This window comes from Synchiropus splendidus, chromosome 18 (assembly GCF_027744825.2).
Source record: "Synchiropus splendidus isolate RoL2022-P1 chromosome 18, RoL_Sspl_1.0, whole genome shotgun sequence".
Classification (NCBI taxonomy): Eukaryota; Metazoa; Chordata; class Actinopteri; order Syngnathiformes; family Callionymidae; genus Synchiropus; species Synchiropus splendidus.
The window spans coordinates 6,767,858-6,781,114 of record NC_071351.1 but is presented as its reverse complement, the minus strand read 5'-3'; the positions used below and the strand labels follow the sequence as shown (position 1 = coordinate 6,781,114).

Sequence of the window (13,257 nt, the reverse complement as noted above, 5' to 3'; positions counted from 1 at the left end):
TGCAAAATATTGATGTCATTTCTCTGTTGGGGTGCTCAAACTTATGCACCTGCCTACTGTTGTTTAAGTCATGATTGCACACTTTCTGTAAACCCTATAAACTTCATTTCACTTGGCAGCCTTTGGAGAAGGTTCCCTGATGGCGTGTGAATTCTCTTGTCGAGAGGGAGAATGTGTGACTTCAATAATCCATGAGACTGGTCACTGGTTGAACAACAGCTTTCACTGAAGATTGTGGCATCTGTTAGTAGCATTTGCCACCAAGCGAACTGGGTCCGACTCAAAGAGCTGGATGAGTGGAGTGTCATGATTCCGCTTTTATTTTGGTCACTTGAGTCCTGTTTTGCTTTCTCCCTCCTTCTTCCTGTTCCTGTGGCACACGGCTGGAGCCGATCTACCCCTGATCACCTGTGTATAAGAGGACTCCAGCAACGTGTGCCAGATGGTCTCCTCTTGTTCCCGTGGTAAATTGGCTCTCCTCATTCGTTCTCTCTTTCTGTGCGCTTGTTTGCTTATTTGGATGACTCTGTCTGGTGCCTGAGTTAGTGTTTTCTTCTTCCTCGGTTTCCATGTGTTTCCTGGTTTGTTTTGTGATCGACCATCTCTGTTCATTGTGCTTTTATCTCTCTGTTTCCAGATTTAATTTCCTTTGATTCTCCCGGTTCGGTGACGCTTTCTGTTGGACTCTTAGTCATGTTTATGGACGTCTGCTGGTTTGGTGACCCTTTTGATTTGGGACATTCTGACTTTGCTTTGTTTCTCCCTGTTGTGGTTTTATTGTTGTTAATGATGAAACTATTGTCTTCCACTTTTCAATTCATATTTAAGTTATTACAAGGTTTTAAAATTACAACTAACTGTTAAATGTGCGGGTGCTGACTCATAAAGCAGCTCCCTGTTTTTAAGCCAATAAAAATGTACAGGAGCAGGAACGACAGGCTGGAAGGCTCAAAGAGGGCTGTCAATTTCAGTTCTTTGGTGACGTCATTTAAACACAGTAACTGTGTTTATATGCCAAATGTATCAATGTGACTGAAAGAGTTCATCTTATTTTCTGTGGATGCATCATGTCGTGCAGAATTACATTGGTGGAATAAACTTTTATGCTATAACACGGAAGAGAAACTAGCCTTCAAAGTATGAGTTTTATGTATTTCAACTTGCTGAAAGAATGTTCATCCTTACTACATAGTGCGCTATAATGAAATATAATTACAATTTTTATCGTCCAAAATCGAGTATTCAAAGTGCTGCAGTTTCTACCTTTGTCCAGCAGAGGGCGTCATGTCTGTGGTGAACTATAGCAGGGTCATTCCAAGAGCTGCTCGGGTCGGTTTGTGTAGGTCCGTATGAAACTACTGCACAGGTGAGATGTTGGATCAGTCACGTGCCTCACCATTACTGAAAGCTTTTATTTGCGTGATGATAATGCAAGCGTCAATATACGACGCTCTGTCGAAGTAGTTGTCATTTCATTTGTGAGTAAGTGACAGGAACTTTTGGAGTCTTGGATGGCACGGACGACTTGAGGCGCGATTGGCGCGTATTTTTGGCGCCGCGCGCCAGTGCGTGTGTGCGAGTCTGGTTCGAGTATTTCCAGCAGGAGCGACTGTCACTAGATCTCTGGGGGTCACTGCCGGGGGGAGCGGGGTGAACGCCATGTAAGACCATTGGCGAGTCGGGACATCGAGAAACACTTCAATTCACCACAGTCCTCCTCGGAAAAAAAAAAAGGTTTGCCACTTCATGGACGCACGGGGAAGCAGGACGTGTCCGGGACGTGCTGAGGAGCCCGGGGTTTAATGTCAGGCGTTGACCCTCGGACGGCGCTTCTTCATCCGAGCAACAGGCTGATCAGGGCGGAGAGGGATGAGCGGGGGTCGCTTCGAGTTCGACGACGGCGGCGCCTACTGCGGCGGCTGGGAGGGAGGGAAGGCCCACGGCCACGGCATCTGCACCGGACCCAAGGGTCAGGGCGAGTTCTCCGGGTCCTGGAACTACGGCTTCGAGGTGGTGGGGGTCTACACCTGGCCCAGCGGGAACACATACGAGGGCTACTGGTCGCAGGGCAAGCGCCACGGTCTCGGGGTCGAAAGCAAAGGACACTGGACTTACAGAGGGGAGTGGACCCACGGCTTTAAGGGCAGATACGGGATCCGAGTCAGCGTGGGCAGCGGCGCCAAGTACGAGGGCACGTGGAATAACGGACTCCAGGATGGATACGGAACTGAAACCTACGCAGACGGAGGTGAGTTTCCTTCACTCCAGATCTGTAATAACCTGGTAACAACCCCTCACTTTAGCAGCTCACCATAGTGACGCAAGTCCATTTTCATGTCCCCATAAACAGAGCTGCCTTATGATTGAGGTCGAAGCGCTTGACACATATGGCGTATTATGACGTCTGTGGCAGAAGCCATTCATTCCTCTGTTGCTGTCAATCTGAAGGACACTGCAGGAAACTGGCGCGCAACGTCTGTGTATTTCTACTTTCAAGTCTGGATGTTGTTTTAAGGCTCCTCAGGAAACACATGTAGTGCAGCAGGTTTAGTTCCAGACCTCATGTCACTTGGCCCAGGACCTTATTCCCACCGCGCCCTATTGGTCCTGGGCTCTAGTGTGGACTGGACACTGACTAGTGTCATGGGGAGTGTATTAGTACCAGGTACTGATCCATAGTGTCACTGTAGACAGCTGAAACTGAATGTGATGACGTGTACTTGTACATCAGCGGTAGTTTCCCACCTCAACAGCTGACTCATCAGCTGTGAGGCCAGCAGCAGGGTGTGTGTGTGTGTGTGTGTGTTGAGGGGGGGGGTTCAGGGTGCAGCAGATGCCGGCGAGTATTAATAGCAAACACCCGCACTACTCGCCCCATTTGCCTGTCGCAGCCTGAGCCTCTACTTGAGTTAAAATACCGTTTTAAAATATCTGTTTTGAACTTCATGTTTGTCTTATAAGCATTTTTGGTCACTTCACAATCCTGGCAACAACTGTCCACGATGGAAGGGTTTCAACATCAAACGTTCTGCATTGTGTGAGGCGGAGGAGAAGTTCTTCAGCTCCCACCTCAGTTTCCACCAAGAAGACTCAGGGTACTGGCTCCAAAAGAGCAGCAACATTTGCCCATCGAGAAGCTGCCGCTTGATGCAGCTGCCAGACAAGAACAAGAAGTCAAGCTGAATAAGGAGATGAATCTCAGTGCTGCTGGACGGCAGGAGTATGGGCGGATTCTCCCTCTGCGATAGGGTGTCACTCCAGGGGAGGCTCACAGTGGAAGAGAAGAAGGTGGTGTGGCTTTGAGGTGTTGGGTTGAGCCTGTGAGAAGCCAAGGATGGGTGGATAATGCAAAAAATATGATGCACAATGGCTGCTTTTTTAGTAATGTCATGTGATCAGTGGTCACATTTCCCGGAAAATGATGCAGCTGTCGCGAGTCTTGCCATTTCAAACTGCCGATTAAAACAATCGGAAGCCAAACTGCAGAAGACGCCGTCATTTATTCATCCATTTTGTTATTCATTTGTGAGTGCTCGCACCAGCGTCCAGCGCTAACATACCAAAGAGCAACGTGACTCAAGTCATGTGTGATCCATACAGACCACTCCCTGCGGATCTGCCATTGTATCGTGAGGATTTTCCAGTTGCACAAACATGTACATGTAAGTGGCGACTGAAAAAGAGGTGAAAAGGCCTTTGGAAACGGGGAGAATATAGTGTTGGGTTTGTAAGGCGAGGCACAGTTCCAGACTTGTTTTTGAGGATGCTCACCTTACTTGTTCCTTACATTAAAGACTGTTGTCTGGATCTAAGTTAAGAAACTCCATGTGCTTGTTTCCTCAGGCACATTTCAAGGTCAGTTCACCGGTGGGATGCGGCATGGCTATGGGGTTCGCCAGAGTGTTCCGTACGGCATGGCGGCAGTCGTCCGCTCTCCTCTTCGTACCTCCCTGACCTCCCTCCGCAGCGAGCACAGCAACGGCACCGTCCTGCAGCAAGACATCCCAATAATCACCACCACCAACGCGTCCGGCGAAGACACGCCCATCGCCACGCCGACTCAGCTCGGCCCGTCGCGCGGTGGATTTGCACTGACCCTTCAGGTGGATCCTGATGCGGTGAAGCCGAAGAAGAAGGGCCTGTTTCAGCGCAGCTCTCTGTTGGGTAAGCTGAAGAAGTCGGACTCGAGCACCTCACTGTCCAGCCAGAAGAGCAAGATCAGCTTCCTGAGGACAGAGTCCGCGCTCAGCTCCAATGCCAGCGACACCAACTCCACCATCAGCATGGACGAGAGCCTCGCCGGAGCGGAGGATTTCCCCCCGGTGGAGGCCGACATCGACGCCACCACCACGGAGGTCTACATGGGGGAGTGGAAGAACGACAAGAGATCGGGCTATGGAATAAGCGAACGCTCCAGTGGGCTTAAGTATGAAGGAGAATGGCTGAACAATCAAAGACACGGCTACGGCTGCACCACCTTTGCTGAGGGCGGCAGAGAAGAGGGCAAGTACTTGAACAACATGCTGGTGAAAGCCATTAAGAAGAGAGTGATCCAACTGAAGGGAACCAAGATCAAGCAGAAGGTGGAGCGAGCCGTGGAGGGCGCTCAGAGGGCGGCGGCCATCGCCAAGCAGAAGGCGGAGATCGCTGCTTCCAGGTCAGAAGAGCTGAGTTCATGTTCATTCTGTTGTGTTGTTTGACCTTGTTTTCATTTCACTGCTGCTACTGATATTGAACTGTGGGGTGACACTGGCTTTTGACTCAGAAGAGAATGCAGTCATGGAGCCACACTGCTCTGAAAGCACTGAACTGAAACAGTTGGTCTCATGCCGATGATCAAAATTCGGTACCGTTTCAAACCAAGTCATGTGATATAATACTCCAACGCCTGTCGACTTCCCACACAGAGTCAAATGAAACAGCCCATAATTCAGTGCCTCATAGCCAGAGGGGGGTGTGGCACAATAACAGAGCGCGACAAGGCTGAAGAAGAAAAAAAACACAGTGAAATAATAATAAGAACATGACATTTAACATTGAATGTACATGGTCTAACACTAGTTGATGCTTCCATGAGGCCTTCGCACAAGTCTCTCTCGATATTGCCTCAGGTGTAGGTCAGGTTGCACTGTCCGCAACTGACCAGTGAGGACCGTCTGATCCAACATCCTCATCGTCAACGTAACGGCAGCCACCAGTCAGAAAACAAAGTCGCTCTACAACAATGATATATCCTGCAATATGTGCCAACAAAGACGGAAAAGTGGAGCAGAGAAGTTCTGGAACTGACGTCCTCATGGCACAGACAAATAAAGCAACATATGTGCAGGCGATATCCATGACTCTTACCTGTTTCTTTCCGCACACTTATGTACCGTGGCGGCAAGTTCTCAGGGCTGAGCACATCAGCTCATCCGCCCGTCACTGGATGATCTACTGCGTTACGTTCAGGTGCATCTCCAAGCAGGAAGTGGAAGGAAAACAGCTGCTGTTAAAGTTGTGTAACAGTGTGTGAAACACAAGACAGTCCAGGTGCAGATTTCCCCAGCCACAGAAACTCATCGCTCATATAAGAGCAGCTCATGTGGTGAGAGCGTGGAATCACTGCACGTGTGTTGGTTCTCCATCATTGTCCATTCAAGCATCCCCTTGTCTCGGGTTTGCCTCTGACCATACAAGGTGGTGGTGTTCGTTCCCACTGGTCGATGACCCACCTGAGAGGAGCAGCCGGTTTACAGTGTCTGACAGAGCGCAGACCTGCTCCCTGCAGACCGAGTCTAAATATTGTCCGCCAAGAATAAGCAGTGTTCCTGAGTGAGGAAGATCAGCACCAGCAAACAAACAAGCTCAGGCAAAGCAAATGCTGGGACGTCCAGCCGCTTCATCCCAACTGGTTCTAATGCCATGAAATATGTTTACAGCAACATTAATATCTCGAACCAGGACTTTATTTCACACCCAGATGGCTATTAAAACCTTAAAATTGTGAGGAAAAATAGACCTGCTTCCATTTTTATTGAGTTTTACTAGTGTGAATTGGACTGATCAAAAGTAAAGATACTATATTGACAGCAGTGCTGGAGCTCCATGTTCAGAACACATATACAGCAATAAAATGCAGCAATAAAATACAGCAAAATATTGAGGAAAAAAGCAAAAAAAAATCTCATGGATGGAGTTTGAGGGAGAGAAGTATAAATAACATTAGAAATAATAAAAACAAAGAGAGCAGTAAAATAAACACGCATTAGCTCTGGGATGATGATGGTGCATGTGAGGATGCAGGAGTGTTGCAGGACGCGCTCAGACTCTCCGCGTCTATCTGGATGGGGTGTCAGTGACGCTGGCTGAGGAGCCCTGGCTAAATATGGAGCGCCGCTCTATCACAAGCACAGGGGAATGCAACAGCAGATTAGGTCCTCCGTCTCCTGTCGCGCCACAGTCTGCTCCGCTCCGTCGTCCCTTTTCTGTTGTCAATACTGAACAATGAGCGGCGTAAAAGCACGGCTCCTCTGTGGCAGCTGATGATGCCAGTCGGCTTCACCGTCCACAGTGGCACAACTCAGCGTCAGTGGCGGTGTCAGATGGTCCCACGGTTATAAATGCGGCGCAGCAAGTTCATGTGTGAAGAGGTTAGGTGTCCACATGCACCACAGGGAGCTTTAGTCGCGCAGCTTGGTTTACAGCCGTCGTGCTGAGGTCTGCGTTTTGGGTCTGCTTGCTGTAATCCACTGCTATATTTAGTTGTGTTTTCAATACGATTTCACAGAGGAGTGAAACCGTGTGCGGAGCATTGACTGGCGAATGAATCGGCAAGGCTTTGTGTGTCACCGACTGAATGAAGGCTTGTTTAAAACACCGATCTGTGGGCCACTTCTTTGGCGTGTTACAGCCGACGCCATGTTGTAAGGACAGTGTCTGTCTCTGTTGTGAATGGAGCTCAACACAAGCCTTTTCATTTGCCACGTTTGACCTCCAAACAGATTTCTATTTTATTTATTCGTATTATTTTTCGTACACAAGCCCTGTTTCACCGAATGGATTTAAAAACAAAAGCTGCAACAGAGATTTGGTTTAGAAGTCGTCGTAGCTTGCTGAAATTCAGAACATGTTTCTTCCCATTTCTCTATTGAACTGACCAATCACAACAAAGGGGCGTGGTCAGGGTGGTGAGGGAAACACCATCCATTCCTCTGCTCATAAGTGGAATTTGTTTTCTTGCTCTAGTGCGCCCGCCGCTAGCTGTTTTTGGATTTTTATAATTTTTTGTCATTTTTAAGTTTTAAAAAATATGAAAATATATAACCTCATCCCGATCATGTACTTGGCAGTTCAGTGGTGCTCAAAGCTTCAAAACAAATCCATTGACACAAGCTTTGTGCTGTGAAAATATAGCTCAAGGCCTCGAGGAGGTTGGTGCTCCCCACATTTGGTGCGAGCGGGACTCGGGAGACATTCACAGTAAAGGCTCGCACTGCTCTTCAGAATGCCGTTGTCATGTCGACCAGGCCTCCTTAACTGTCACCGCTCTATTTCCAACGGTGCAGAGCAGCAAAGCCGGACCCTCCACAGAGAGGCTCAGAAATATCTCCCTCCCTCGCTCGCTCCTTCAACAGTCTCCAGACAACTGCAGTGATGAAGAACAGATGAGTTATGAAACCGGATCTGCAGCGAGGACTTTGCTCTGGGCATTAAGATTTACAGCGTCTGTGGCCGACGTTGGTTTCTACAGCTGACGCCTCTTCACTTCCTGAAGTTAGGAGGGTGTTTTAGGTCGGAGTTTCAAATGTGTGTCACGAGTGACTGGAGAGATTTGCACTGTTTCTAGTCAGACTCAACTCAGGTCGCACACAGGGAGGGAAATGTAAATAAAAGAAGGCAGCATTCCTGGATCCTGCTCTGTTGAATCACATTGGAGCAGTGTCTGTTATTTTCACCGCTGAAGTGCTGTTCGAAATAATGCTTTAGTTTGAGTTCTGTCTTTGGCCGTGTGTTCTCTCCAACCTGGGAAACAAACCGCAATCTCGCTAAATCAGCCTCGATTTTTTTATTTTATAAAAATGCATTTCAATTTTTTCAATGTAAGTTAAAGTCGCAATGTTATGACAAAACAAATACTATGGAAATTCAAATGTGTTACGTTTGAAAATGGGTTGATTCTTTAAATTCCCATATGATCACGGTTCTAACTCTGACTCCAAATTACAACTGTGACTCCATAATGTTGGCGAATATTATGTTGGCTAACGTCATCGCAGGGAAGCGAGATCAGCATCTACTTTTGCTTGCTGCCATATTGTCAAGTTTGTAGCTAAATTTGGGGACTTTCCGAACCCTCTTGTCGACTCTTGTTTTGAAAAGCAACCAGCAGCAAATTTAGCACCTTGCTCTTGGTACCAGTTTCCAGGTTGTGCTGGGATCTGGAAATGGGGCCAGTGTTTCATGAAGCCTCGCCAATCCATCATGACAAAATTCTTAATAAAAACAGATATTTTTTTAAAGAAAGAGAAGACATTTTTGTTGGTGGTGAGAGCACCTGTGGGCTTCTCCTGTTTAGACAGACGCTCCTGAGACAGAGGGCAGGTGGAGCCCTTTTTCGTCAAATTCAGAGGAGACCAATTGTTCCAAAGGGAAGCGTCTTGCTCCGCCCTCTCAAGCAGTTATTTCCAGCCCAGTGTAAAGTTGCACCAGGCCAAGTATCCACGGAGTATTCAGTAATTCACACAGTAGCCCTGACCTTTCCGTCCCGAGCTGGATGGTTTGAGACCCGGTGGAGCTGCAGCCTTGGGACGATGTGGAGATGACACCTCCTGATAAATTTAAAAAACTAACATTGAACTGGTGAAAATATCAGCTGACAGGTTTAGCTGTGGTCAAACTGTTTCTGAATGTCTGAACCAGTTCCATACGTTGTTTTGGACAATTGTATGAGCAGTTTGGTGCTCGCAGCCTCTCTCGTGATTCTGTTGTCCACCAGGTCTGTCAGCCTGCGAAGCATGTGGAGAGGCATGAACATGGAAAGGGTCACATTTCAAGGATGAGTCAATGAGGAAAATGGCTTTCCCCTGGTTGCTTGGAAACACAACGTCCAAGATTGTGACTGCAAAAGGGGCACATGAGACAGGAGTATTGAAGGTTGTGTCCAGAGATGTGACCCGCTCAAAGCTGAGGAACTGGGAAACATCTTCAGCAGAGGAGATGTGAGGCAGCAGGATGGGTGAAAGGAGTCCACACTGATGTCTGATGCCTATGATACCATGTTGCACAGTGTCGTCATGAAAACTAAAGAACATTTTTTTAAAGATAGAAACACCAAGAACGTCTTCTGTGCACTTCCAGTTCTCTCATCCATTGCTAGCACCCTGGTTTTTAACCTTATGTTGAGTGATTCACGACGATACGACTTCAACCTTTAAGGTGTTTATTCGTTTGTTTATTTATTTATTTCAATTTGTTTGTCGTTTCACAGGACGACTCATTCGAAAGCCAAGTCTGATGGAGCGGAACAGGCAGCGCAGGCCGCCCACGGTGAATCCAGCATCGCCAGACTGGTGGCCAAAGAGCTCTCCCCGACCTTCTACCAGCCAGGTCAGCTGACCCACTCACCCACATACCGTGAAGGTCGAAAAGCAGGTCCCAAAAAGTGTTCAAATATCATTCGCTTTAGAAACAGCGTGTGCTACAACTGCTCCCCGGGTGAGTCTCTGTTGATATCTGCACCCTGAAGTAGAACCCTTCTCATTTCTAAAAACAGGAACGTCTCATTGGGTCAGAGGCAGCGTGTCACTTTTATTGGGGACCTAGTGACACATGAGCTGCTTTGAAGCCACCTCTTCGGTCTGACTCCCATCTGCATTTAAAGGGATCCTTGTGGGTGAACTGAATCTGGAAATTTAAACCTGATACGCGTCTTCTGCAGGTCCAGAGTATCTGAAGAAGCGGGTGTTCCAGGAGGGGATGGAGGGAAGTGAGACCACCGACACTGGCATGCACGAGCCGCTCCTGGCGGAGGAGGAGCCGCTGCCGACGCCCCCTGAAAGCCCCCTCATGAATGAACTAGACAGCCTCATGCCGGGCTCCACTCCCAACCGCACCCCCTCCCCGACCCCGGGTATCTTCCTGAAAGAGGACCCAAAGTACCTCGGTCCAGGCGGCTGGAACGAGGAGAAGGCAAGCAAAGGAGGCAGCGGAAAAGGCAGCAGGCCGGGAAGCCGCTCCGCCACGCCCTCAGTACCTGTGTCATCCCCTGCCCCGGCCCCTGTCCCGGCCCCTGCCCCGGCCCCAGCCCCCGCACCTGCCCTGCCCACTGCCCCGGCCTTAGCTGTACGTGAGAGCAACGCCAGTCGTGGCTCATCCCGGACACCGAGTCGCCAAAGTGTCAAAAATGACGGCAGCTCTGATCTGGAGATCAAGCCTCTGCAGAAGTTTGAGTCCGATGCTGCGCCCCGAGCTGCTGCTGCTCCTGAGAGACATAAAAGCCTCATCCTGCCCGATGACGAAACAGAAGTGCCTCTGCCCACCTCCTCCAAACCTGTCACCCCGGAGCCCAAAGTCCCAGAGCCCAGTCCTGAAAGAGCTCTGCCGACGCGCAACCGTGTGTCGGGGTCCGCTGCTGAGATCAAGGCAGAGTACAGAGAGGCGAACAGGCCGTCCACCAAGGTCGAGGCAACGCCGTCGCCGAAACGGCAGCCAAGTCCGGCGCCAGTTCCTCGAGCTGCCACCAAACTTGAACCTAAGACTTTACCCAAGCCTGTCGAAGCCAAAGCAATTGTAGCCAAAGCACCGCTGAAGGTGGAGCCCAAAGCTGAGACACGTCTGAAGGCGATGATCACCAGCTCAAGCACTGATGCCGCGCCAGGCCCGTCAGACATGGAGGTGAGACGCAAACAGCACACGCTGTCTGGAGCTGGGGTGGCGTCACCTTTCTGCCTCTCGGGCTGCGTTCACCTGATCATCCTATGTGATGAACGCTGGGTTTAAAAGTGCTACTCACAAAAGTGGAGGTTAAAGTTAAGAAAAATAAAAGGGTTTTGTTGAGCACGTTACAGCATGTCATTCTTCATCTCTTGAGATGTACCTGAGCTGCCTTGGCCTTGGATGTTGGGCTTTGCACAAACCAAGACAAACACCTCATGAAGGTCTGGGACCAGATGAAGCAGCAAAACATAGGGGGTTGGAAAGGTCAAGGGGCAGAAATGCTGAGGGACAGAAGGTGGTAGACTTTGCTAGGAGGATGGAGATGGCAGTGGCAGTAGAGGTGAAGGAAACCCAAACAACATTTGCATGTGTGTCTCTGCCTGCAGGGGCCGAACACCATCATGATCAGCATGGTGATCCTCCTCAACATCGGGCTGGCCATCCTCTTCGTCCACATTTTGTCATGAGACATCGGCCTCCAGCTCAGGTAAGGACCAAGTTCTGTTGCGTCGTGATAACACACGCTGAAGCTTTCACCCGAAATGACTACTCAATAAAATACACATGAAAAACTTTTATTGCAGGCAAAAATAAAGAAAAAAGGTCAAGGTATCGTTGGGCTCCAGAATCTTTTGGCTTTGATCGGACCTGACCGAGCCGCCTCCTCTCTGCAGGTCACCAGAGGAAGCTGGCCCGCCTCCGCGACACCTCCATGAGGGGCCTCTCGTCTGACCGTGTGAGGACCAGACGGAGGAGTCTCTGACGCTCATTGGCTGGATTCTGGTTCATGTGCTACTTTGTGTGGTCTGGTGGAAGCACGAGTGGCAGAAGCACAGCCAGAGTTCACCACTATTCATTTGGAATACTGCTCTTTATTTCCCACACCTCCTAAAAACAAGCAAGTTCTGCCGCAGTATTGGTCGCTCCAGTCCAGAAGAATGCATCATGCAGAAGAAAAAACACTGGACTATCATTTTAGGTGGATGTTTATATTACTTCAATTGCATGAAGCGGTGACACCACAGTGGTCCTCACTTCTCCCGACTTGAATCGTGTCGTGGTATGTAGCGTAAGATGCAGGCCGACTAAGAAACAAGGTTTTTTCACGTGTTGCACCAATGACAGAAAAAAAAACTTGCTTTTCTCATCAGTTTCTCTCACCTGGTCCGTCCCTTCTGGGGTCCGGGCGGTACACGGGATCTAGTGATGCGAATGTCATTTTGTTACTATGATGTTTCTTTCCATATAAAGACACAAGAGCCACCATAAAGTTGCTGTGAGGCTTAAACACGAGTGACCACGGCAGATTTCGGGCTTCCCGAAGCGAGTTAAGCGAAGTTATCTGTTGCATTGATAAAACTTTATGTTACATTTAGAACTGATAAAAAAGGGATGATTTACGATTTGTTGCAAGTTAACTGCTTTAGTCCTAAAAAACAGCCATAAAAATTATATATTTTATTATCGACAAATGGCTCCTGAGTAGAAGAAACTTGAAGAAAAAAAAATAGACTTTTAGTCCAGAAAATACGCATCTTGTTTCTGTGTTTTTATGCTCTGGCATTTATGTTCATGAACTCTCTTTTTTTGGAGCTGACTTCTGTACTTGACACTCCGGAGTTGGACACTGTGAATTTCTCTTGCATTTATTGTGATGTTATAGTGCTTTAACTGTCAAATAAGCAGAGGAAGGCAAAAGAAAGTGGAATATCTGTCTGCTGTTTCTGTGTATGCCTGTGTGCGTCTGTCCTGCTTTGGCACCCAGGTGGTTCGACGGTGGCGGTTTGAGCAAATGGAAGTGCAGATGATGTTGTGCGTCTCGGGATCTGGGCCTTGTGTCATGATGAAGAAGGAGAAACACGCTTTACACGCGAGGTGTTCCACAGCCAAAGAAAAGATTGTAGTCACGTGTTTGTTTGTGTCCCCCTTTTGTGACACGTAAGCATTCATATTGTCAAAAACCTTGAGTTTTTTTTGCTGAAAGTTCATGGCGGTGTGGAGAAGAAACAAGTAGAATGATTCTTAACTCTGTGTCTTACATAACGGCAGCACTCTCCAACTGTTTGCTGGGATTTATTTCAATGTTTGTCACTCAAATCACAGTTTATCTGCTCCTAAATACTGATGGGTTTGTGGCTCGTGCTGAAAATATTTAAATGTGCTTTAAGACGACGAGCGCAGTTCAAGAACCATTTGTGTATGTCGACATTTCTGTTTTCTCCGTGCGAGTCATGAAACCTATTTAACCGTGAGGAAGGTCACGACATGTTGTCACCATTACAGAATGAATAAAGAGGAGACTTTCACAAGTGGATGTCTGTGGATGGTTTTCCAGAAAGG

The 13,257-nt window shown here is 48.4% G+C and overlaps 1 protein-coding gene across 2 annotated transcripts; it reads left to right on the top strand.

The window, feature by feature from the left end:
* The first annotated feature begins 1,655 nt into the window (after positions 1 to 1,655).
* Positions 1,656 to 13,104, top strand: jph2 (junctophilin 2). Of its 2 annotated transcripts, none has more exons than XM_053849400.1 (6): positions 1,656 to 2,248; positions 3,844 to 4,657; positions 9,470 to 9,588; positions 9,920 to 10,875; positions 11,304 to 11,404; positions 11,592 to 13,104. In XM_053849400.1, the coding sequence occupies exons 1-5, from the start codon at positions 1,870 to 1,872 to the stop codon at positions 11,382 to 11,384; spliced, it is 2,349 nt and encodes a 782-aa protein (XP_053705375.1). In that variant the 5' UTR covers positions 1,656 to 1,869; the 3' UTR covers positions 11,385 to 11,404; positions 11,592 to 13,104. The 2 variants fall into 2 exon arrangements, with proteins under 2 accessions (XP_053705375.1, XP_053705376.1); XM_053849401.1 differs by having other exon boundaries at positions 11,502 to 11,612.
* The last annotated feature ends 153 nt before the right edge of the window (positions 13,105 to 13,257 follow it).

What these genes read in the sequence shown, in the direction of transcription:
- jph2 (XM_053849400.1), top strand. Translation starts at nt 1,870, where the DNA reads ATGAGCGGGGGTCGCTTCGAGTTCGACGACGGCGGCGCCTACTGCGGC. An exon ending in TGAAACCTACGCAGACGGAG is followed by an intron (nt 2,249 to 3,843) that starts GTGAGTTTCCTT and finishes TTGTTTCCTCAG; the next exon opens with GCACATTTCAAGGTCAGTTC. An exon ending in CCCGACCTTCTACCAGCCAG is followed by an intron (nt 9,589 to 9,919) that starts GTCAGCTGACCC and finishes CGTCTTCTGCAG; the next exon opens with GTCCAGAGTATCTGAAGAAG.